The 25876-nt window shown below is 38.4% G+C and overlaps 4 protein-coding genes across 8 annotated transcripts in view; 3 read left to right on the top strand and 1 right to left on the bottom strand.

Moving 5' to 3' along the window:
- Positions 1–25876, bottom strand: part of LOC143710998 (MIF4G domain-containing protein B) — a 1123636-nt gene that overhangs the window by 155565 nt on the left and 942195 nt on the right. The gene's annotated exons all lie outside the window — the stretch shown is intronic.
- The window catches only part of LOC143710977 (uncharacterized), a 223226-nt gene that overhangs the window by 27266 nt on the left and 170084 nt on the right, over positions 1–25876 (top strand). The window contains exon 1 of one of the 2 annotated variants that reach the window (XM_077202260.1): positions 1714–1841. The exons of the other annotated variant lie outside the window; for it this stretch is intronic. The gene's annotated coding sequence lies outside the window, so the exon portion shown is untranslated. Of the gene's footprint in view, positions 1–1713; positions 1842–25876 lie in introns of those variants that run through there. 2 annotated transcript variants of the gene reach the window in all.
- Positions 1836–20563, top strand: LOC143710976 (uncharacterized). Of its 2 annotated transcripts, XM_077202258.1 has the most exons (3): positions 1836–2025; positions 19096–19264; positions 19517–20563. In XM_077202258.1, exons 1-3 carry the CDS (start codon positions 1947–1949, stop codon positions 20172–20174), a joined length of 906 nt encoding a protein of 301 aa, XP_077058373.1. In that variant the 5' UTR covers positions 1836–1946; the 3' UTR covers positions 20175–20563. The 2 variants fall into 2 exon arrangements, with proteins under 2 accessions (XP_077058373.1, XP_077058372.1); XM_077202257.1 differs by having other exon boundaries at positions 19096–20563.
- On the top strand, positions 11513–14586 carry LOC143711003 (zinc finger BED domain-containing protein 4-like). Its single transcript, XM_077202301.1, has 2 exons — positions 11513–13554; positions 13847–14586. Exons 1-2 carry the CDS (start codon positions 13310–13312, stop codon positions 14031–14033), a joined length of 432 nt encoding a protein of 143 aa, XP_077058416.1. The 5' UTR covers positions 11513–13309; the 3' UTR covers positions 14034–14586.

The following is a 25876-nucleotide window of genomic DNA, read 5'->3' as shown; positions in this document are numbered from 1 at the left end:
GATTGGGTGGCTAGAATAAACAGTTTTGGAGAACTCGGGCACCCTTGTCTAATACCGCGGAGCACTTCAAACCTAGGAGTTATACCAGGATTCAGGGACACAGAACTATATGTCAGTATAAAACATCTTAATTATTTTACAAAAATTGTTCCCAAAACCTATACAAATCTAAGACTTAAAATAAAAAGGCATGTTCAACAATGTCAAATGCGTTATAAAAATCGAGAAATAAAATAAAGGCATCAGTATAAATAAGATCTCGATAGTCAAGCATGTCTAGTAGCAATCTGGTATGATTTTGTATATTTCTGCCCTTCATGAAAGCTGATTGACACTCATCATTAATATGTGAGAATCCCTCATTCAGACGATTAGCATAGACAAGTGCCAGTAATTTATAATCGTTACATAACAAGGTAATTGGTCTCCAATTATCCAATAAAATATTATCTTTGTTAGGTTTGAGAATTAGAGTGATGAGACCATGTTTCATAGTGGGAGAAAGATTATTTTTGAGATACTATCTAAAAATAGGCATTAGCCTATAGAGCATTTCCCTGATATCACTCCAAAAGAAAGATAAAAACTCCACGGTTATCCCATCTATTCCATGTGATTTCCCCTCAGACATCTGTCGAACTGCCAAGTCTAGCTCCTCAATTCTTAGCTCATCTTCCATAAGTTGTTTAAAGTTATCCATTGTCTTTTTAAACCCCTGAATCTTAAGCAAAAACAACAATCTTCTTTAGAAAAAAGGGATTTATACAAATGACTATAAAAAGCTTGGATTTTTTGGTTTATTTCTTCTTGATTGTCAACATTGACTTCCAAAAAAATGTTTTCGTCTGTCTTTGTTTTTTCAGACTAAAAAAATAACAAGGGATTTTTTCCCCCTTCCTCAATCCAATCCAACGAATAAATGCTCCCTTGGCCTTTTCCAGATATATTTTATCAAGATGGGACTGTAGATTGTTTAATTCAGTCTGCTCTTCCAGTGTCAAATCATCTGTACAGCACAGTGTATTAATGTGACTAATGATGTCCCTTTGTCTTATCTTTTTAAGTGTTGATGATTGCTTACTTGTCCTAATAGCTATCTGTTTATCTTTGAACATGAACCATTTCCATTTACTCAGAAAACACATTTCCATTCATCTTTAACCAGTTGTTTAACTACATTACAAAACTCAGTATCTTCCAAAAGGGTATAGTTAAATTTCCATATGGAGTTTATGTTATTCTCTCTTCCCCCCAATGATCCACAATGATCAGTTAGGGTTGATGCTGAGATTTCACATCTATTTACCTCATTAACTATATTGTCTGAGATTAACCAATAATCCAATCTTGAGCACTGGCCATTATTAGATGAGTTAAACCAGGTAAATTGTTTTTTGGATGGGTTTTTCATTCTCCAATAATCTATTACATTGGCCTTTGTGATCAATTCAATTATTGTTTCATCAAATGTGTGGCAGTGTCTCTTTAATGGTATGTGGTCTAACCAAAGATTAGGGGCTAGGTTAAAATCTCCCCCAATTATTACTCTATTCATTGAAAAAAGCATTTTCCATTCTTCTAAGCACTTACTTAAGGATGAGAAGAGATTTTTGTTCTGCGCTCTTTTGTTATAACCATACATGCCTACTCCCCCCCCCCTCCCCCCTCCTTTCTACACTTCACACTCCAGCCCAGTGGGTGGCGGTAAAAGCACATACGTTTGTTTACTAACAATAAACCTCAGAGGAAGAAGATTACTTTTCAGCATGATTTCTGTTGTTATGTGGTAGCCTACTGGCTTAACACAAACTGTTAGAAAGATAAAAACATTTTTGAATGAGGTCAATAAATGCCATTCCCATCCTCATAGACGTGACTAAGTTTTGAAGAAAGCAGGAATATCTGGAGGAGGAGTCTCAACTGAACTGAGATCTGCTGCTGTGAAGATGGTGTTTGTTAAAGAGGAGAGTGAGGAGGACATGAGTGAACCAGAACCCTGGAGAATAAAACACGAGGAACAAGGAGGTTGGTGTCTATTCCTCCTCATTCATCTTTTTGACTGTTGTGGTAGGCCTACATTAAGTCTTAAATTCTTTAATGTAAAAACAAGTCCTACATTGCCATTACATATCTTAAACCCACGTGTCAAAGGTCTTAAAATGCAACTGAACTGGCGCAGCGATAATATTTTATTTTCGCAAGTTGCTTTTTGGAATCTCAAAACTGTTGAACTCGAAGCGTGTGCGACTAATCATGTAGATTCACTTTTGTTTTAATGTTAGCGTAATCCATTTGTGCGTTCAAGGGTTTACAGAAGTCATCCTGTAGTTTTCTATGGCTTTATTTTAATGACAAATGTCGCGAACACATTGTGATTGTAACTCGAGAGCACGCGGATGTCCTTTGTTTCCGCACAAAACGGGACGCGCGCTCTCCAATAACAGTTCTCTCTCATGAACTGCCTCTCCTCTCGCTCTGATATTCTGTGTATGTGCGCTTAAACCGTGTCATGTGCACTTGTGCGTCTCTCCGTGTTCTCGCACTAGAAATTAATTCTCTTCACTTATGGATTAAACGTTATTTATGGAAGAAAAGTAATGACAAATGTATTTGAAACAAAAAAGCTTGTGGAATTACGCTAATTGAAAAAAAAATGCATTGCATTAACTGTGCTTGCCTGCCCATTGCGTTGTATTTCAATGCTGTGTTCACACCGGACGCGAATAGCGCGTCAGGCGCAAGTGATTTCAATGTTAACGGTACTGATCCACTTGTCCGTGCGACACTTCAGTCCAGTGGCGCCTCCAGACATTTTTCATAGGGGTGGCCAGATGGGGCCACTTAAAATCTTGGGGTGGCACACCAAAACTATAAACCATAATTTCAGAATTTTATTCTACTGTTGTAGCAAACCGGCCTGTAGAAAACTATCAGAAAAACTTAAGGAAACTCCTACTGATATACTTTGGTTTATTGTGTTATATTTAATGTTACTAATGATATTGGTAGGGCCCTACTAATATATATTATATTATATATAATGATATATATTATACAGATATGATATGATACTTACATAATTGTGATGAATTTAATCCTTTTTAAGTTATTATTTTGCAGTGTAAGATTACAGTTAACACCTTTAAATATTACATAAATGTATTATGAATTTTTAATAAACTTAATGAGTGTATAAATCAGCAGCAAAAAGTAATTCTTGAAAAAATGTGCACAGTAATTTTATAAAATCTAAATATGTTAATAGAAACAAATTACTATTAGTTCTCTTATAAAATTCAATCAGGCAATCATACATTTCACAATTTTATATTTATATATTAATGTCAAGAATTCAGAAGTGCATATATACCCTACACTACAAAGAAATAATATACAATTAAATTATGCTTATGTTAAATGTATTGAGCAGGCTAGGTATAACAAAATATATTGGCTTTTAATAATATTTCAGTGCGCAAACCCATGATAACATGAAAAACAGCACGCACACAGCGTGTATGCGCATCGCGGGATTCGCGGGTGCAGAATGATGTGCTCAAAGCAACATGGAGTCACAGTGTGCAGCGCTGCGGTGTATCAATAAATATTGATACAGCTTAAGGGTTTTAAACGACTCACTACCAGTGTTGGGAAAGTTCAATTTCTACATGAACTAGTTAAAGTTCAGTTCACAAATTTTAAAACGAACTAGTTCAGTTCAGTTCATACTTTAAAATTTTTAACTAGTTCATTCATAGTTCTTTTTTCCCATATGTTGCTGCGAGCTATTATTTTTCAAAATGATTGCCACAACCCATGAATTAGAGATAGCAATTATTTTATCGGTGGGCAAAGTTTGAACAGAAATGTAAGATTTTTCCCATCCTCACCGACCTTGTCATAAAACCCGTTTAAATGATCAAACGATCCTCCTTGCTGCATTTTGTATTCATGACGCATGCGGCCTTGCGACGCTGGCGGCTGGTGTTGCCAGATTGGGTGTTTTTTCCGCTACATATTAAGGCCTGTTTACGGTGTGTTTTAGCCGGGGTTTCGCCTGGAAGGCTCTATAGAAATCTGGCACCCTAATGAATGAAGTTAAACTGTGCGCGCGCTGTTCACAGACACCAGAATGAACGAGTTCACAGTAACGTTCATCAGGCAGTAATACAGTATGTGCAGTTCACGTTCACCCAAAATATGAACGAGTTCATGAACTATCGTTCAATGAACGCGTTCAGGCACAACACTGCTCACTACCGTGTGCCGTTTAAAAACAGCAACAAACTCCAACAAAATAAAGTAAAATATATGCAAATCTACAGCCTTTTATCTACAGATCATGCATTATAATGTGAATATATCATATTGGAGAGAGTTTTACCGTGCATCCAAGAGGCGCGCGCGCTGTTTGAATATGAATGGAGAATGATTGACAGCCGCAGAGGAGGGAAAACGAGTTTCCGTATACTTTAATGATGTAAATAGACTTCTGTCCCTCACATTAAGCTATGGAATGACTTCAGATGACTTTGTCACCCAAACTGACGTGAAAAAAGCGGGGGGCGCCGAAAAGCGCGCTGTTTGCATCCCTGCTTGTCAAAACGCGGCAAAGACACATCAAAAAGCTGCTGTAACAGTATACTGTAACCATTTGGCACTTAAAGAGCACGTCACGACACATAATACCCCGTCTTCTTTTACTAAAGAATATTTTTGACTTATTTATGAAATGCATAACCGATGCTACTAAAATTTATACTGGCCATTGGGGTGGCCAGTGGGGTGGCCAGGAGTCGGCCAGGGGTGGCCACGGCCACCCCTGGCCACCCCCTGGTGGCGCCATTGCTTCAGTCGCGCCGCACTCCGCTTTATTCCTTTGGGTGACGTCACGCAACTTTAAAGCGCCCGCAAAGCATCCCGGGAAGGCGGCGCTTCATTTGGGAAAAATGCTGCGCGTCAAAAAGCTGGCCGATGCCCATCTTTATGCAAATGAATCCGTCAAACGCGACGCGTCTATCCAATAGAAGTAGTCTCTCGAGGGGCCTTTGTTCTAGACTGGCCGCTGGGTCAAAACCACGCCCATAGCGGTAAACTTGAGGAACGCACATCAACTTACAAATGTGGAGAGGCGTGCGACACCACGCTTCAGTCGTGTCGCAAAAGTGGATCAGTTACCGTTACAAAGGCCCCTCGAGATCTTCTATTGGATAGACGCGTCGCGTTTGACGGATTCATTTGCATAAAGATGGGCATCGGCCAGCTTTTTGACGCGCAGCATTTTTCCAAATGAAGCGGCGCCTTCCCGGGATGCTTTGCGGGTGCGTTAAAGTCGCGTGACGTCACTCATAGGGATAAAGTGGAGTGCGGCGCGCCTGAAGTGTCGCACGGACAAGTGGATCAGTACCGTAAGTCAATGCAAAGACGCGTTACGCGCGTAAAAAATTCCTGCGGCGCGAATGAGGCGTGGAGCGCGGCGCGGTAGACGCGAATACGCCTCATTCACGCGTCAAGTTCGCGCGAATTGAGCGTCTGGCGCGTCATGGGCCTTTCACACAGGACGCGGAATGTGCTGCGCTGCGCTATGAAACCCATTCATGGCTTGCGCCGCGCGAAGATGTTTTGTTGCTGCGTCGAGCAAAGCGCAAGCGCAGCGGTGCGCACCATTGACTTGCTCGCGCGCACGCCGCGGTCAAAGTTCAAAATAGTTTAACTTTTGCGGCTGCGCTCTGCGACGATTACCAGCGCGGCCAATAGAAACGGGACATCCAAACAAACACGGAAATCAAAATGGATGAACGGCTAGTACTGTGTGTGTCGGATTTTCCGGAGCTATATGATACAAGTTTGAGGTCGTATAGGGACATCGGCAGAAAAGCTGTGTCATGGAGACATATCTCCATTCAAGTTGGCATGTCAGGTGTGTTTTAGTATATAAATAATTTGTTCCTTTGTGTCAGCTTTAATGTTTGAATAAATGTTTTATTCTAAAAAAGAACTGAGCTCATGATTCGTGTGTTGATTTCGATGTTATGTATGTGTGTGTGTGTGTATATATATATATATATATATATATATATATATATATATATATATATATATATATATATATATATATATATTTTTTATTTATTTATTTATTTATTTATTTTTTTCAGGTAGCTTGTTATAGATAGGCAATATGAGCGGCGGACCTTTAATTTTTGAAGCGCTGAGAACGCCAGAGAGCCTGAGCACATAGTGCTCGCATTCTCTGTGTTTATTAGTTTACGATCTGTTTAACAGACCTGTCTAATACAACTGTTATACATAGAACGTATGCACGTCCCCCATTACACCTGTTCAATTTTCTCACGTGGGGGAGAGGTATAGTTTTCAAATGTGTTATTAAAAAAGATAAAACATTTCCCCAACTTATTTAGAGGATGAGTGTAAAAAGCGATGGAAAAATCTCAGGGACAGATTTATAAAGGAGAGAAAGACTATGAGGGAGAAGAAGAGTGGTGCAGGGGCAGAACAAAAGACCACATGGAGGTATTTCTCCATAATGAGTTTCTTGGAGCCTCATGTCAGAGAGAGGGCCACATCATCCACTATGTCCCCATCCCTAGAGGAGAGATCAACTTGCTCCCAGGTTACCTCATCACCCCTGGCTGTTCAGTCATCACCACCTGACGCCCCACCACCTGACGCCCCACCACCTGACGACAGGTGAGCACATCAGTCTGTGTTGTGTTGCCAGGGCACTTCACCAGCAGCAGAGGAAAAGTAGCTGTTAAAGGACTCTCGTACAGCTATGGCCTCTTGGGTGGAGTTGTTGGTGCCCACTCTCCTTGCACGTGTAAGTGCTGGGATGTGATGTTCTTCATGTGGGACAGGAGCTTCTACTGTGGAGTTCCACCTCTGGAAATTATGAAGGACCACTGTTGCTTTCACAATAGCATCCACATTTGCAGAGCTCACTCCAATCACCCGGTGGTAGATTCTCCATTGTGCAGCAAGAATCCCAAAGGCATTCTCAACTACTCTTCTGGCTCGTGAAAGGCGGTAGTTGAAGATCCTCTTTGGTTGGGAGAGGTTTCTTCCAGGATACGGCCTCAGCACATTCCTCCTTGTAATAAAGTGGGAAGAAAAAAAGACATTTATAGATACAGGCTACATTTAAATATAAACCAATAATAAAACATTTAAAATGTAATTATAAATATAAATATATATATATGTGTGTATATGTATGTATGTATAATCTAGAAATATATATGTATATAATCTCTATATATATATATATATATATATATATATATATATATATATATATATATATAATCAATATAACTTACCTGAGGGGAAAAGCCTCATCACCCACAAAGACATGAGGCATGGGCCCCAGGTGATCAGCGCCTGGGAGAGGAGCATCTTCTGGGAGATGGAGCTTCTCTTCCCGCAGTGCTTGTCCAAAAACAGAGGCAGCAAGGGTCCCTCCGTCACTGTTCCGACCAAAAGCTCCAACATCCACTACCCTAAAAAGATACCTTGCATCTACAACCGCCAGAAGTACAACAGAGTATGTTCCCTTGTAGTTAAAATACTGGGAGCCTGAATTATGTGGTGCCTGGAGTACCACATGCTTGCCATCCATTGCACCCACACAGTTGGGGAAGTTCCACCTCTCCTTGAAGCCAATGGCGATCTCCTGCCAATCAGCAGTCTTTGGTACAGGCAGAAACTCATCCACCAGGCTATCCCAAATGGCCTTGGACACCTCTGGCACAATGCCTGCCACAGTGGAGATGCCCACTCTGTAACTAGAAGCAATGGTGGTGTAGGAGTCACCAGTTGCCAGGTATCTGAAATTAATGACATTATAATGCTCATTAAAATATAACTATCAGTAGCCTACAATTAAAACAGCAAAACTTTTAACCACCTCCAATTAAGAAACTAATGTGATGAAATTTTATTTTAATATAAATCACCCACCTCAGACAAATTGCCAGACGCTCTGTTGAAGAAATTGGCTCTATGTAGCTTGTATGGATCCTTGAGATTCTAGGTCCGACTCTGCCCAGCAAACTGTCAAACTTCTCCCTACTGAGCCGAAAGTACACCTGGAACCGGTCGCTGTGGAAATGGAGCTCCTTTGCAAGCCTGAATTCCCCAAACTGTTCTCTGAACCTGAGGGTTTCATGCACCCACAACCTCTTCTTCCTTGCTGCTCTCTCTCTTCTTCTCATTAGCAGGACTAGTGCTATCGCTCGCTTCTTAGCACGGGACAGATACATAGTTTACTGCTGACCGAAAGGAGGAACAACAATCAAAATAACTAACCTTATAGAACTCCCGCCTTCAATGTTTTTGAAAACTCCGCCTACTTGTTCTGGCATAGCGCAAAGCAAATCGCGTTGTATCTGAAGGGCAACGCTGAACCCAGCGGCCAGCGCAGCGCATTCCGCGTCCTGTGTGAAAGCCCCTTCACGCGCGTATGGTGCATTTTGTGCATTCACGCGTTTGACGCGAATTCGCGTCTGCCGCCCGAGTTGAAAAATCTGAACTTCTACGTCAATTCGCGCCGCGTTAACCAATCAGGAGCCAGCTTGCTGCTGTTACGTGGTGAAGTAAATATGTTATCACATAACTTGATTTTAATATGAGACATTAATTTTGTATGGTATTTATGCCATATTTAATCTAGATTATATGAAACATTATTATTATTATTCTGATGTAAAGAGAACCAACATAGCCTAGTACTTTAGTGCAAGAACATAGTTTGTGTTGTGTGAGGGAAAAAATCACAGGACAGTTTAAACACTTTTGTAGTAGCCTAGGCTGGCTCCATTTATCATCAAAACAAAAATAAATTACAGATTACGTGTGTGAGGGCGAGGGTGATCCTCGCTCCGATGCGTGACAACAGTCATCAAACTGAAAGCGGGACAGGCGGAAGTACCGCTGAAAGCGGCCCTCATCCAGGCGCAGCTCCAGGAGCAAATGGTGAAATTCGCCAAACTGGGTTCACCTTCGAAGGGTCTGGTGGACCCAAATACGACGACGATGATCCCTACGCCGCTGTTCTGCTCTCCAGAGCAAATACAGAGCGGTGACTCTCTCGATGAATGCTCGATCAACATTAGCCGTCTTGTAAAAAGATGGCCGCCAACAGATTTCGCCTCCGACAAAGAGCGTCAAGAGCGAAATTGACGCGCGTAAAAAACAAAAGTTTGAAGCGAAATTTACGCGCGTCAATTTCGCTCTTGACGCGCGAATGGATTCAAAGTGTACACGCGTATAAATAGACGCGGCAGGCGCGAATTTGACGCTCAATTCGCGTCCGGTGTGAACGCAGCATTAGGGCTTGCATTTTTATGGGTTGCAATTCAACATGGTTTTATATTTAAGCTGTGTATAATTCGATTTAAAACATTTCACACACATTTTCATTATTAAAAATGCAATAATCCATATTCACCTTTTAGACTTCACTTCCAAAGTATTAATTCAGTTATTTAATTAATTTAATTCTGTAATTAATTTTCTGTCCTTTTTATTTCACTTTAAAATTCGCTTCCACTAATTCAGTGGTCCAAATTTGACAGAAAATTCAACACAGCACATCTGGGAACTGAATTTCAGTAGATTATCGATGCATGATCTCCATCTGCTCACCAGCAGGGGGTGCAAGCCCTGAGTACCCAAATACCTGAGCCATATTCCATGATTCCATATATATTTATGGTATAAGTTAGAAACGTGTACCAATGTTCTATGTAACTTTAAACAGTCCCTAATGAATATCCAATGTCAAGCAAACTTTATGCCAGCATATATCACTGGAAAACACTTAGCGTGAAACTTTGCACGTTACGTTCATATTCTGAGTCCATAAACTCTTGATTACTATGCAATACATTTAAAATGCTGCCTTTTCACATGGCTTAAGTAGTTCTATTTTAGTGTTACTGTTTGTTGATGTATATTGAGACATTTTCAGACATTTGTTATCATCTGGCTTGTATTTACAGTACAGTCTCCTAATGACCTAAACGATCTGGTATTCGTCTGGTATCTGGTATCTGAGATCTGGTATCTCGTACTATATCTCATAGTATGACACATTCAGCCGGTGTATGCATCTAAATTTTTTTTTTTTAAACTGTTTAAAGGGAATATATTACAAGTGATTTAGGTGGATGTTATATCTGTCTTGTTACTGAAATTTCAAATTTGACTTGTATTCTTGTTTGTGTTTATGCTTATAACCATCAGAATGAAAATTAAGTCTGCATTAGTCGTTTAGAGGAACATGTGTTAAAATTGAATAATTCAGTGATGTTTGTGACAGTTGCTGGTGGCAAATTTATGAAAATTTTACATTGTGCCCTTTTAATACATCTTTCTTCTAATCTAGAGCATGTTTGATTTGGTTGACCCCAAAGTGTTAATTAATACATTAAATAACAAGCATGTACTAAGTGTAGTTAAGATGGTATATTCATGCAGGAATTCATGACTCATGTTATAGTTAAGGTTAGTTCTTCATCAGTACATGTCTTAACTCATCATTAGTTCATAGTAAAGTAATTATTAATTCAATTATAAATTTGTTAAGCTTAATTGGGGGGGGGGGGGGGGGGGAATGTCTTAACAGCAGAAATTCTTTCTCACAAAATAAAGTGAAAGAAATTTCTTCTAAGCTCATACACAGGTTCTGTCCTGTTAAGAAATGTTAAAAATTTAATTCTGACATTGAACTAACATGCTCTGTTTGTTTGAATTCTGATGAAACAGTGGTTCACTTATTTTGGTTGTCACTGCACTCAGAAGTTTTTTTTAGATTTTTTTTTGATTTTTATTTTTATTTATAATGAGAAACATTATATTTGGGTATTTTGACTCAGACCCCACAAACGAAAATGGTAAATGGACTTCATTTTTATTTATTTATTTATTTGGATCCCCATTAGCTTCCACAATGTGGTTGCTAGTCTTCCTGGGGCCCATAAAAGTACTAAAACATATGTACAGTTAAAATACACAAATATAACATACATAAATATAACATTCCTATAACATTACCACATGTATCCATTTACCACATATGTGTATATCCACATATACACATTACACTCATACAGCCTTTGACAATATCAATACCTATAAACAGTCACAAATTAACTGATGTACAGTAATACTATTAATTGTAATCTGTTTTAGAGTCTTCTTAAAATTACATATGTTGGATATATGCCTTGTTTTTAAATCCAATTTATTCCAAGCAGATGACGATCTAACTAATACTGTTCTTGCCATACAATTGGACCTTGCAGACGGAACCACTAACACACCTGAGCTCACCTGATGCGTAACATGTCAGTGACAATACCCACTAAAAACCAATTTATCTACAAAAGATTTTGGATTGTTTTTAAATAGAGCATTGTGCATATAACAGAGAAGACTTATATTAAGTTTGTCCTCTACCTTCAGCCAGCCCAAACAGGTGTGCATCCACACTAGAGCGAAAATAGCAACCAAGTGCTAGTCTTGCGGCTCTATTCTGAACGATTTGTAATTTTTTCAGATGTCCCTGTGCAGCACTGGACCAAATTACTGGGCAGTACCCCAGATGTGACAGAACTAAAGACTGGACAACTGTTTTCATAACTACTGGTGGACAATATACTGAACATCTCCTGGAAAAAGCAATGCCTTTAGCCATTTTAGACACAATGTGATCAATCTGATCAGCCCAGGAGAGCTGACTATCCAGCTTCACACCCAATAGTTTTGTCTGACTCACCTGCTCTACCACAAATGTGTCAACAATTAGATTTAAGTTGCAAGGCTTGCCAAGCATATTTTTGGTACCAAAGACTATGCATTTAGTTTTAGATATATTAAGAGCTAATTTAGTAAGTTTCACCCAATTTGTAAGGGCATTAAGTTCATCCTGCAAGGTGCAACTTATGTCATTTATTGTAGATGCTGCGTAAAACATTATAGCATCGTCTGCATAAAGTACAACATCTGCTCTTGAAACAGCATGTGACATATCATTAACAAACACTGAAAATAACAATGGACCCAAACAACTGCCCTGAGGAACACCACATGACAACTGCTTACAATCAGAAAAGCTCCCATTGAAAAATACCCGCTGACTTCTACCAGAGAGATAGCTGCGTATCAAGGACACAGACTGATGTGAAAAACCATAGCACTTAAGCTTAGACAGTAAAATGTCATGGTCAATAACATCAAAAGCTGCTGTGAAATCCAGCAGCACAGCACCCACAAGCTTTTTGTCATCCATAAAAGCTAGCCACTGCTCTACCATTTGTACCAATGCAGTGTTAGTGGAGTGTCCTGGCTTATAAGCATGCTGTGAATTAGCGAGCAAATAATTTGCTACAAAGTACTGCATCATTTGATTAAAAAGTAACTTTTCAAATATTTTGCTCAATATAGGTAGAATATTAATTGGTCTACAATTTGATTCTGTGAGACCTATTCTGTTATCTTTCACTAACGGTATAATTTTAGACTGTTTCCAGATTTCCGGAAACACCCCACTTATCACAGATTAGGGATGCACCGATACCGGTATCTGGTATCGGCCTCGATACCACATTTTCTAAAGTACTCGTACTTGTTAAAAGTCCCCCGATACCAGGGACCGATACCACGGTCTGAGAAATGTTAATGTTTGAGCGGCGTATAAGGGGTTAATCACAGGCGCCGAGTGCAGCTCAGAGCGGGGAGAAGGCGAGGCGAGACGAGACATGTCAGCCGTGTGGAATTATTTCAAAGTGAATGAAGACGACAAAACAAAGGCGGACTGCAAATTGTGCTCAGCGAAATTGTCCAGAGGAGGCTCGAAAGGTAGCGCATTTAACACAAGTAATTTAATCAAGCACCTAAAATCCCAACATTACAACGAGTACAAAGAGTTTACCCACGCTTCTAAACCAACACAACCCACGCTGCAGCAAACTCTTGCAAGACAAGATAAAATGTCCAGAGACAATCCACGTGCTGTGAAAATAACACAGGCAATTATCGAGTACATTGCATTGAGTGACCAGCCACTCTCGGAGGTAGAAAATGTGGGATTCCTGCGTCTCCTCCATGTTCTGGAGCCCAGATATGATGTCCCAAGCCGCCGCTACATGACTGACACGGAGCTGCCTAAACTACAAACTCTGTTCAAAACCATATCCACAGCCTACTGCAAGCGTCTGGGGTGCTGGGGGTGTATGTGTCCGAGCATGAACTCCCTGACTATCTCACCGCTCACCAATGGGCTCTTATGGAGAAGACTGTTGCCATCCTCGCCCCCTTAGAGGAACTAACTAAAAAAGTGAGCAGCTACGACGCACTAGCCTCTGATGACATCCCAGCTGTGACTGTGCTAGTGAGACTTCTAAACAGAGAAACAGACGAAGACCACGGTGTCAAGACAATGAAAGCAACCTTACTGGCAGCTGTCAAGAAGCGCTTCAGTGACGTCGAGACCAACCCACTGTACTTCATCTCCACCATACTTGACCCAAGGTAAAGTCTGTGTGCTATAGGTATTCAATGATAAACTACAGTACTAAATGTAAGATTAATTAATTCCATCTGAATTATTATATTATATTATAGTTTTGTAACTAAAATACAAAAATACAAATGTATGCAATATATATATATATATATATATATATATATATATATAATATGAAATATATTTCCCTTATTACTACCAAAAAGCCAAATGGCTGGCATTTGTGACAGTGGTTTAGGGGAAACTAAAATCTGTCCTATTTTTCCACATATTAATACATTCATGAATTTTGTTCAGGTATAAAGATCGCTTCTTCTCCAACAACACTGCTCCGGAGGCCAAGCTGCATCTGAAGCAGGAGCTGCAGAACCTCCTGCTAAACTGTTCCTCAAGGCCCAGGCCAGCACTAGCAGCTGTCTGGACACTGTATTTGAAGAAATCGCTAAGGAGCAGCACAGCCGCTAGCAGCAGGTGCTTCCATTGAGCTCGACACATACCTCAGAGAGGCCCCAAGCCCTCGTGAAGACAGTCCCCTGAAGTACTGGGGTGTCAGCAAAATCAGGTTCCCCACTTTGGCTAAAATGACCCATAAATACATCTCAGCCCCATGTAGCAGTGTGGAAAGTGAAAGGCTTTTTAGCTCAGTGTCACACACTATAGATGAAAACAGAAACAGGCTGACTGCTGATAATGCAGAAAAGCTACTTTTCTTAAAAAAAAACCTGCCACTCACTTTTTCTAAATAGGCTCCATTAAGTGAGTCGTCTTAGACTTGATGTTAATACCTACCTCAGTTGCACTGACTGCCACAGTTCTATGTTGATGGATGTTGTTAGTTTATTCAAATATTGTGCACTAAATAGCAAAGATGTTTATTAATGCCCCTTGTGTTGTCCAAAGCGGCAGAGTTTACAACAAACTGAAAAAAATACTTGAGTTGCACTGTCACTGTTTAATTTTTTTTAAATAATTATTTATTCTGTATTATGTTGCATACAACATGCTTTTCATTTTAAATAAATGTGCTTAATTCCAAACTAGTCCCTTGTTTTTTTTATTAAGTACTCGGTATCGGTATCGGCGAGTACTGAAATGCAAGTACTCGTACTCGTTTTGGAAAAAAGTGGTATCGGTGCATCCCTATCACAGATCTATTAAAAATGTGTCTGATAGGCTTGCATAAGATATTAGCAACAGTTTTAAAAATTTTGCCATCCAAGTGATCTGTACCTGCAGTTTTTTCCTCCGGGAGAGAGAGCAACAATCCTTTCAACAATTTCCTCTCTAACTGAACCAAATGTCAATGAACAATATTTATTCCTCATAATATTCTTCACATTACTACAAGGTAAATCTATAGGGTATGATTACATACTAGATCTTAAATTTGCAGTTTTCTTTATAAAAAAAGTAATTCAAATGATTTGTTATATCCAAAGGTTTAGTGATTATTTCTTCTACTGTTTCCAAATACATATTAGAACACTTTGGTTTTTTACACATTTCATTTATAACTTTCCACAATTGCTTGCTATTATTTGAAGAGTTACTAATATTTTGGCTAAAATATATTTTCTTTTTTAATCTATTTAACTTTGTCACTTTATTTCTCAACTTACAATAATACCTTTCATCCATATCAATTTTAGATTTTAGAGTTTCGGATTTGGCATTGTCCCTTTCCCTCATTATAGATTTTAGCTCGGCATCTAACCAAGGAGCATTATTGCCTTTTATTGACCTTTTACTAATTGGTGCATGTTTGTCAACTATTTCCACAAACCTGTAGGCCTACATAAAAATACGTAAAGAAGCATTAACATCCTCCTCTTCACAAACCGCTGACCAAGTGGACCTTTCAACATCTTCCACAAACGCATTGGGATCGAACGTTTTATAAGATCTTCGATAGACAATCCTTGCACCAAATTTAGGCAATTTAGTTTTCTTTGTTGTGATGATTAAATTATGATCACTGCGTCCTACTCAAACTGAGATGACACGTGAACACAACTCATACACATTTGTAAAGATGTGGTCAATACATGTCGATTTAAATTTACCATTCAAAGAAATTCTTGTGGGTTGTGTAACGATCTGCTTAAGGTTAGAAGCCTTAGTTATAGTAATCATCTTTCTACGTAAATAACACTTTTTTTGAAAACCAATCGATGTTGAAATCCCCCAAAAGAAAGATATCTTTGGTTTGAGCAGATGCCCTCTCAATGTTATCACACATCTTTTCCAAGTAATCTACATTTGAACTGGGAGGTCAGTAACAGCAGCCCACTAAAATGGGTTTGTTAAACTGAATATTTAACTGTAGCCATATTTCAATCTCGCTGCCCATCAAATCCTCGAATGTCTCGAATATAAAAAGCAACACCCCCACCATTTGATTTCTATCTTTTCTAAAAAGTCTATACCCCTCAACAGCTAGCTGTGAATTATCAAAACTGCAATCTAAGTGTGTTTCTGATAAGGCCAATACATGAATCCCATTAGAACAGATGTTTATAATTTCATGAACCTTATTTCTGAGACTACAAATGTTCAAATGAGCTAAAACTAAACCTTTCTTAGGCACGTTTGAGAGTAAATTTGTCATATTAATAAGATTAAAACATTGAAACAAAACATCAGGATAAAAACACAAATAAAGGTCATGAACAGTTATTCAGATGCTTGCCTTTGTCCATTTGCCGGCCAAATTATAAGCTAATCATACCTTAAGCTTGCTCTTTCACCTTTCTCTCTTGCCTCTTTCAGTTTTGGCAGCAGTTCACGTCTCCTCAGCAGAAAAGTATTCATTGATATAAATGTTTGTACCCTTTAATTTCTTGGTGGAGGAAAGGATGTGATGTCGATCTTTAAATCTAAGAAGCTTCACCACAATTTTTCTTGGCTTTCTCCCCTCATGGAATTGGCCAATCCGATGGACCTTTTCCATCTCAATTTTAGAACTATCCAGACCCAAATTATTCGACAGCATTTGTTGAATCTTCATTTCTAATCCACTTATTGTTTCGCCTTTTTCCTCTGCGATCCCATCAATTAGTAGATTACATCTCCTTGACTGATTTTCAATGTGATCCAACTTCTCAAACAGATCCTCCAATTCCTGCTTTGATTTTGAAATGCTGCTCTCAAATAATCAAATTTTTATGTCAATGTCATTCTTCTTAGCTTTCATCTCATCCATGATGCCTTGTGTGAACTGCAAACTAGTTTTTAGGTCTTGTACATCTCTAATCATGCCATCCAGCCTTTTCGCATTTCCATCCATGATAATTTGTACAAAGCTCTTGAAGTTGTCCTGTTGTTGTTTTAACAACCTGCATTTATATAGCGCTTTCAACAGACCCATGGCCACCGAAGCGCTTTTACATATTGCCTCACATTCACCCATTCATTCATACATTCATTCATACATTCATATAGATAATAAGAAACAAAGAAAATATCATTTGTTATTAATTGAATTTTTTTTCTGAGCAAATTTTCCATTCACAAATGCAAATTTTCAAACTATAAACCTGTCTTTAAACAAATGGAAAATTATTTTAATGTGATTTCAGCATCTACTAATAAGAAAGCTATAAGGACTTTATTGATGCCATTGATCTCTTCATGTGAACCTTTTTATGTGATGTAATGGCGCTCTCTCATTTCTTTTCTCTTTTTATTTTTGTTTCTCCTTCTTCCTTTTCTTTTTTGCTGTGGTCTCCTTTATTATTGTTGTGTTTGATTTTATATGATGTATATTTACTCTTTTGTACATTCCTGTTTTCTGCATTAAAAAAAATTTGTTAAGCTTGTGTATATTTTCAGTTAAAGCTGTTAAGTTCTAAAGCAATCTCATATAGGGTTTTTCCTTTGTGTTTTATATAATGCCCACTAGACTAGGTGTCTTAGGCATGTTTTTCTTGATTGCTTTTCCCTGAAGAGAAATACGTTGTTGAAAACGAAAGTTAAAGTGACGCACATTCATTGCGTTTTACCCTGAAATGAGAGTTCAGTGTCTTACATTCATGATTTTATCTCTCATCGACCCGCCATTCATTTTTTTTTTTTTTTTTTTTGGTCCGTCTGAGCTGCGGATATATCCGCGATCCAGGTATCACCATCGAATGCTGTGTCACCATCGAATACCATCGAATAGAGAATGGACAAAGACCGGGAAACAGCAACAGAACCGTGTTGGTGGAAAAGGTGTATTCCGATACACCTTTTCCACCAACACGGTTCTGTTGCTGTTTCCCGGTCTTTGCATGTGCATGTGACAGATGCACATGCATGTGCATGTGCATCTGCATGTGACTGCAGTCGATAGTTTTGTTGACAGGCGGAGGCGGCCACCTCGTAATTCTCTAATCTCTATGGAGGAAAACCCCTGGTCAAAATAAAACACTGCATAGGCTTCACTGTATGGATTAAATATAAATTGATTAATGTTAAAAGTGATTCAGTCAAAAGCAGCAAGTAGTTTTTTTTTCTTCTTATTAACATTAAAGAAACTTATGGCAACAGTTTATGAGGTTGCTGTCCCTTTAAGAATGAATGCACGGATTTAGTTACATATCCGATTTTCTGCCTTTTGTTTTCGTTCGTGTAGGACATAACAGACTGTTTGCATTAAATACTCCACAGTCCACACGATGTGCAATTTGACATAATTGTGTGTAGCTGTGAAAGAGAACTGATATTGAGATCGAGAGGCGACATCTGTGCGCGTACCCTCTGTGCTCTGTGTCCGTCAGCGCGAGCACCGCATTTGAGTCCTTGTTCGCGGCTTATTGTGATTAACGTCAATAACCTTAAGTATCTCCAAGTAGTACTGCGAAGTTAAAGGGATAGTTCACCCAAAAATGAAAATTCTGTCAGTATTTACTCACCCTCATGTTGTTCCAACCCCGTAAGACCCCGTAATCACTCCACTTGATCACTGGAAGGCTTCTTCAGGGATTGAAACTTGCCAGCCCCAAAAAGTTATTAAAGACATCGTTAAAATAGTCCAAGTGACTACAGTGGCTCAATCTTAAGTTTATCAAGCGACGTGAATACTTTTTGTGTGCAAAAACAAACAAAAATAACGACTTTTTTCCAACTATTCATTTCTTTCTCTTTGGGCCTCTAGTCAGTTCACGTAGTGTAACGATGTCTTTAATTACTTTTCGGGGCCGGCAAGTTCAATCCCTGAAGAAGCCTATGGACTAGTATGGAGGAGTGATCCAGCTTTCAGATTTCATCAAAAATATCTTAATTCGTGTTCCGAAGATGAACGAAGGTCTTACGGGGTTGGAACAACATGAGGGTGAGTAATTACTGACAGAATTTTCATTTTTGGGTGAACTATCCCTTTAAGTGTAACACTTTAGAAAATCAATTTTCGAAATTTGTGAATCGATGCAAATCGGTAGAAGATAGAATCGCTATATATATATATATATATATATACGATTTTTTTTTCCCTACAGCCCTACTAATTTCCTTTTATTTTCCAATTGTACCATTTGATTTTCATAATTTTTATGTTTTCATTTTAGGCCTGGTGAAAGTGAAAGAGGAAAGACCAGATCTGAATGAAGTGGAGGAGAAACATCAGCATCAGAAAACTCATGATGTCACCGCTGGAGAAAAGCCATTGAGTTCCTCCAAAACTGAAAACAGTTGCTCACAAAGCATTCAAATAACAGAAGTCAAAAAGCTTTTCAACTGTTCTCAGTGTGGAAAGAGTTACAAAGAGAAAAGAAGCTTCAAGACTCACATGTTAATTCATGCTGGAATAAAGCCATTCACCTGTTCTCAGTGTGGAAAGAGTTTTACACAGAAAGGAGCCCTTCATGGTCATTTCTTAATTCACACTTCAGAAAATCCTTTCACCTGTTCTCAATGTGGAAATACTTTCACAAGTAAACACAACCTTAAGAGTCACATGTTAATTCATGCTGGAATAAAGCCTTTCACCTGCTCTCAGTGTGGAAAGAGTTTTACAAGTAAACACAACCTTAAGAGTCACATGTTAATTCATGCTGGAATAAAGCCTTTCACCTGTTCTCAGTGTGGAAAGAGTTTTACAAGTAAACCAATCCTTAAGAAGCACATGTTAATTCATGCTGGAATAAAGCCTTTCACCTGTTCTCAGTGTGGAAAGAGTTTTACACAGAAAGGAACACTTAAAGCTCATTTCTTAATTCACTCGTCAGAAAATCCTTTCACATGTCCTCAGTGTGGAAATACTTTCACAAGTAAACACAATCTTAAGAATCACATGTTAATTCATGCTGGAATAAAGCCTTACACCTGCTCCGTGTGTGGAAGGAGTTTTACACAGAAAGGAGCCCTTCATGGTCATTTCTTAATTCACACTTCAGAAAAGCCTTTCACATGTCCTCAGTGTGGAAATACTTTCACAAGTAAACAAAACCTTAAGACTCACATGTTAATTCATGCTGGAATAAAGCCTTTCACCTGCTCTCTGTGTGGAAGGAGTTTTGCACAGAAAGGAGCCCTTGATGGTCATTTCTTAACTCATACTTCAGAAAAGCCTTTCACTTGCTCTCAGTGTGGAAACTCTTACAGACATAAAGCTAGCCTTAAGCATCACATGTTAATTCATACTTGAAAAAGGCCTTTACCTGCTCTCATCATGGAAACACTTTCACACATAAAGGAATCCTTAAGAATGCCAGAGCATTTCACCTGCTCTCAATGTGGAAAGACGAGAAATCACACTGAAGTAATGCCTTACACGTGTTAGGATAAATATGTTTGCATCTCCTTTTCTGTCTATGTAATTTCTTGTACACCCTGTTTAATTATACGCTCGTAAGACATGTGTTAGTTATTATCCATAAGGAGCAACGTTGTATAATTGGAATGTTTTGTCTCTCTATGGGCTAAAACTCTCCTTTCTTTTCTATATGGACTTTTTGTATTTGTTGTTTTTAGCCAACACTCGAGACTTGCTATATAGACTGGCACGAGCACAATAAAGCTGACTTTGAGTCTGCACTTAGACTGTCATTATTGGTCCCCAGATTTGGTGTTTCACTCTGCTCTGCATTGATCATCGTCTTCGTTCTGATATCCAATTTTATCTAATAATTTGTGGTGCTCGTCCACGATCGATCCAGAACTGAGGGATCGTGCAAATTGGACTGAGACGGTGTGAGGACAAAAACTGTTGTATTGCTTAGACTCACAAAGTCTCACTCGACGTAATACTCCAGATAGAGAATATTTTTGAATTTGTAATATTTACTTAAAATATTAGCAAAGTATTAGGTGTCTGTTTTTGACACACATGTTTCTATAACCTGCCGTTTTGAGATACGAAACGGGCCGGTAAGGAAGGATGGTCGACCATTGAAGTTTTAATAATTCATGTAATCTGTACTATTGGCATCTTAAAGGGGACATATCATGCTAAATCCACTTTTTTAGCCCATAAATGCATTTTGTTGTATATTTGGAGTGTTCATAAATACAGAAAAGTTGAAATTAGTCTCTTCAGGTGCTTCGTTGATATCTTTATACACAGCAAAATCCACAGTGTTAAATGAACACTGAAGCAGTGTTAAAGTTAATGAGATAATTAAGTGAATAATGGAGTGATGATTGAGCATTATTGAAGACACCTGATGTTAACAAGCAGAATCTCTGAAGTAGAAAAATGTAATTATTAAGTCACCATTATGGTGATTAGTGTTTGGTTTAGTTGGGCTCTTGACCCTTAAATCATTAACTTTAGATTGTGTTTGGCTGCTGTATGTGAGTTATAACAGCCAGATGAACAAATAGAAAAGGTGATCTGATGGTGTTGGTTGTGTTTTAACATAATCATTAATTGACCTGAATCACTGAACACATCAAGAGCATAAATTCGGAGTTAAATTTACCTTATGGATTTTAGCAGCACAGTCATTTTAGAAAATACCATTTTTAGCCTTTTCAATGAAATCCAAACGAAAAAAAAAAAAAAATCCAAAATAATTTTATGTAGGCACACACAGACATCAAGAATCAGCGTATAAATCTCAGCAATGGTGACAAACAGATCACCTCTGAACATAAGCTCATTATTTATTCATGCAGCAATGCATGACGGGAGCCATGAATGAGTTTTGATTGGTGACACCCAGAATGCACTGCAACATGCTTTATAATTGTCACCATTGTTGAGATTCACAGGCTAATTATTGATGTCTGTGTGTAATTAAAAAAATGTAAATAATTGTATAGGAGAAACTTTTAAGAAATTATTTTCATTACATTGTTAACATTAAAAATATTATACTGTACAAGGTCACTGCTGCTATAATTAATAAAGTAAACCTAACTCAGAAATTAGGCTCTAATGAGTTCAGTGATTCAGGTCAAATGATTGTGAAATAATGATTATCTTAAAACACAACCATAACCTTTTCTATTTGTTCATCTTGCTGTTATAACTCATGTACTGCAGCCAAACAAAATCTAAAGTTCATTAATTAAGGATCAAGAGCACAACTAAAGCAAACACTAATCACCATAATGGTGACTTAAAAATTCTGGTTTTCTCCTTCAGTGATTCTGCTTGTTAACATCAGGTGTCTTCAATAATGCTCAATCATCACTCAATTATTCACTTAATTATCTCATTAACTTTAACACTACTTCAGTGTTCATTTAACACTGGGGATTTTGCTGTGTATTCTGTTTTGGTCATATTTTGCAACCTGTTCCTATTTTTCTATTCTCTATGCCGTTCATTGAACAATTACGTCACAGTATTTGCAGCGGAACTGCCAAATAAGGACATCGACTGCCGGCCCGACATTTCTAGCAATCCGCCATTTTTATTTCTCGCTGCGATTTTGTAGTACAAGCTCAAGGATGCAGAAGTTACGAGAGGGTAACGTTAGGTCAAAATGTTCGGTTGTTGGATGTAGTAACCCACACGCTTCATTATACCGTCTCCCAGCATCAGAACCTCTTCGAAGTCAATTCTTCGATCTTTGGAGACGACGAACAGAGCACTTCGGTAAGCTGTAAATAACGTTTTTATGTGAAATAATAACGTGCTTTTCTTTAATTGTTTATAATATAACTTATATTTTGTTTTGTGAGTGTTAAATAATCGTTGTAAAACATGCAGTATTGTAGTAGTGGGCATGGATGGAGAAGTTACTGTAAATACAGTAACATACCATTGCGATACATCCATATGAAGATGTTGTTCTGCAGGTTCGTCGTCTTCATTTTCATCTCGCTCCGGGTCTGTCTCTGGCTCGAACATGTAAGGCTTGATGGACAAGTCTTCTGTTGTTGACATTTTGTTAATAACATGTGAATAAAAAGTTTCTGTGCCGCTAGATAATCGTATCTCTGCTAGCAAACTACAAAAATGGCCGAACGGGGTGGAGTTGAAACGAGTATGGGGTATGAAGTGTCTCATTTGCATTTAAAGAGACCGCACCAAAACGAGTTGCTCTCAGACTCACATCAGAAAAGGGGTAGAAAAGGGCCCTGTGGAGCTATAATAATGAGGAATTCAGACCCAAGCATTGCAGTTCCGCTTTATATAGACCACAAACGTATGATTTATATGTAAAAAGGAACGATTTAAAAGCATGATATGTCCCCTTTAAAACAGAGGAACAATTTTGTGTTTTGTCTTTCTGTGTGAATACGGAAACTACTTGGTTATAATATGGGGCAAGACATTTCTAGACCACTGATAGCCAAGACCCTTGTTGACTTTATTTTGTCTGTCGTTACCATTTTGTCTGTCTAAATGGGGAAAAATCAAAGATAACGTCAGTAGACTATGGAGTACCGCAAGGATCGGTGTTAGGCCCTCTGCTATTCTCAATATATATGCTGCCACTTGGTAATATTATAAGAAAACATGGAATTCATTTCCACTGTTATGCTGATGACACTCAATTATATATCTCATCACGACCAGATGAAAACACTAACTTATCTAAATTGACAGAGTGTCTAAATGATATAAAATGCTGGATGACGTGTAATTTCCTGCTATTAAATTCAGATAAAACGGAGGTACTACTTATTGGTCCAAAAAACTACCCACAAAATCCCTTACAATACAACTTTAATTTAGAAGGATGTCCTGTTACTTTATCCACAGTAAAAGTAAAAGTAAAATACTGTAAAAGACCTGGGTGTTATACTAGACCGCAACTTGACTTTCGAAAATCATATTTCATATATTACAAGAACAGCCTTTTTCCACCTTAGAAACATTGCTAAGCTACGCAACATGCTATCTGTTTCTGATGCAGAAAAGTTAGTTCATGCATTCATGACCTCGAGACTAGATTACTGTAATGCTTTATTAGCTGGCTGTCCTGCATCCTCAATCAACAAGCTACAGTTAGTGCAAAATGCAGCTGCTAGAGTTCTTACTAGATCAAGAAAATATGATCATATAACTCCTATTTTATCATCTCTACACTGGTTACCTATTAAGTTACGTATCAATTACAAAGTATTCCTACTGACCTATAAAGCCCTAAATGGTTTAGCTCCTGTGTATTTAACAGACCTTCTATCGCCATACAATCCATCGCGCTCTTTAAGATCACTAAATTCGAGGCTTCTGGTCATTCCTAGGATATCTAAGTCCACTAAAGGAGGGAGGGCGTTCTCGCATTTAGCTCCTAAACTCTGGAATAGCCTTCCTGATATTGTACGAGACTCAGACTCGCTGTCCCAGTTTAAAACTAGATTAAAGACGCATCTCTTTAACCAAGCATTCACTTAATGCTTAACCTTTGATACTGCTGAATCAGTTCGAATGCATTAACATTATGAACATCAGCTATGCTAATTATTTCCCATCTGCCTTTCTGCTGTTATCTCGGGACGCTAGTCCCGAGGTAAATAGCGTTCGTCAGCTCCAGTTTGTATCCAGCCTCTCACGGAGACTTCAGATGCCCCAACGCCTGTGAAGAGACGACTCGACGCCTGTGAAGAGACGACTCAAAGCCGGCGATATGTTATGCCATAAATTAATACTTGATTAACTAACTGTATTTTTCTATGTACATTTCCGAAATGCAATTTCTGTAAAGCTGCTTTGAGACAATGTGTATTGTGAAAAGCGCTATACAAATAAATTTGAATTGAATTGAATTTATGTACAGAAATATAAAGGTTTGTGGACAGAACCTTTTAGGCTACATCAAATTTGTCAGGATTGTCAGAAGACAAAATTTAATTAGACCCATATCCTAGAGAGGGATCATTCGAAGTTGATGATATAAAACGCGTGAAATCCATGGTAATAGGGTGACGGGGAGATTTAGAGTGGAACTATAGATGTATTAAGGAGTCATACAGTGTGTGACAAGAAATTAAGAAAGTGTTGGATCACTGGCCAGAAAAATTGTACTGAAAACAAAAAAAACCTACTGGACCACCACCGGCCTATGTACAGGCAACGAGCATTTCCACTCACAGCTCATGAAAAAGGAAATGTGTACTTTGCATTCTCCTGTGCGATACCCAGACTTAAATGATCCTCAAATAATGACAGCATGTCCACCTAGCACTTCAGATATACAGAATTCAATGTGGATACAAAATCGCAACGTAATTGCCATGAAACCCATAAAAATGTCCGACATTGAGACGTTATGCAAGAGCTTACCAAGTGCCACAAACCCTACTAAATTTGTAGAAGGCTTTAAGACACACATGTAATATACATAACTACCAGGCCAAGATTAAAGCAACACTATGTTGTTTTTGCGGTTTTTGCTATCGGGGTCCCCCTACAGTTGGGAAACAGTATTTTGTATTCTACTACTGTCGTAAAATCTGTCATGGTTACACCAGGGGTTACACGTGTGCATTTGTTGACAAGCCGAGTTCTCGCGGGCAGACTGCCAGCATTGCGTGTGAAATGTCTTCATCCCAGGTACATTGGCATATATTTCAGCATGTCATATGAATATAATTTCATGGGTTTTATTTTTTTCAAACGTCAAAAGATCGCATAGCTCACGTTTACAAGCCAGCGTCATTAGTAGCCTATTGTCTACTGTTTTACATAACGGATATGCTAATTCAATTCAATGTTTGTGTGGTAGGTAAAAGCCATATATCGTCAATATTATAATATCAAGCTACCATAGATGAATCTTCAAATTTGAACATCGATTTGCATTATAGCCTGAGGCAAGACACTTTCACCAGAAAAATAAATAAACAAACATGATTATCAGCCTGCAGACATTAGGATAGTTATCCTGAAAGATTATTTATTTTAACCATCGTAAACTAGCATGTTAATGTAGCTACCAGATTGATAAT

This window comes from Siphateles boraxobius, unplaced genomic scaffold (genome assembly GCF_051911475.1).
Source record: "Siphateles boraxobius isolate OS27281-9 unplaced genomic scaffold, OSU_SipBor_1 49, whole genome shotgun sequence".
Classification (NCBI taxonomy): Eukaryota; Metazoa; Chordata; class Actinopteri; order Cypriniformes; family Leuciscidae; genus Siphateles; species Siphateles boraxobius.
Note: the sequence above shows the minus strand (reverse complement) of the source record. Positions and strands in the feature narration are given on the sequence as shown.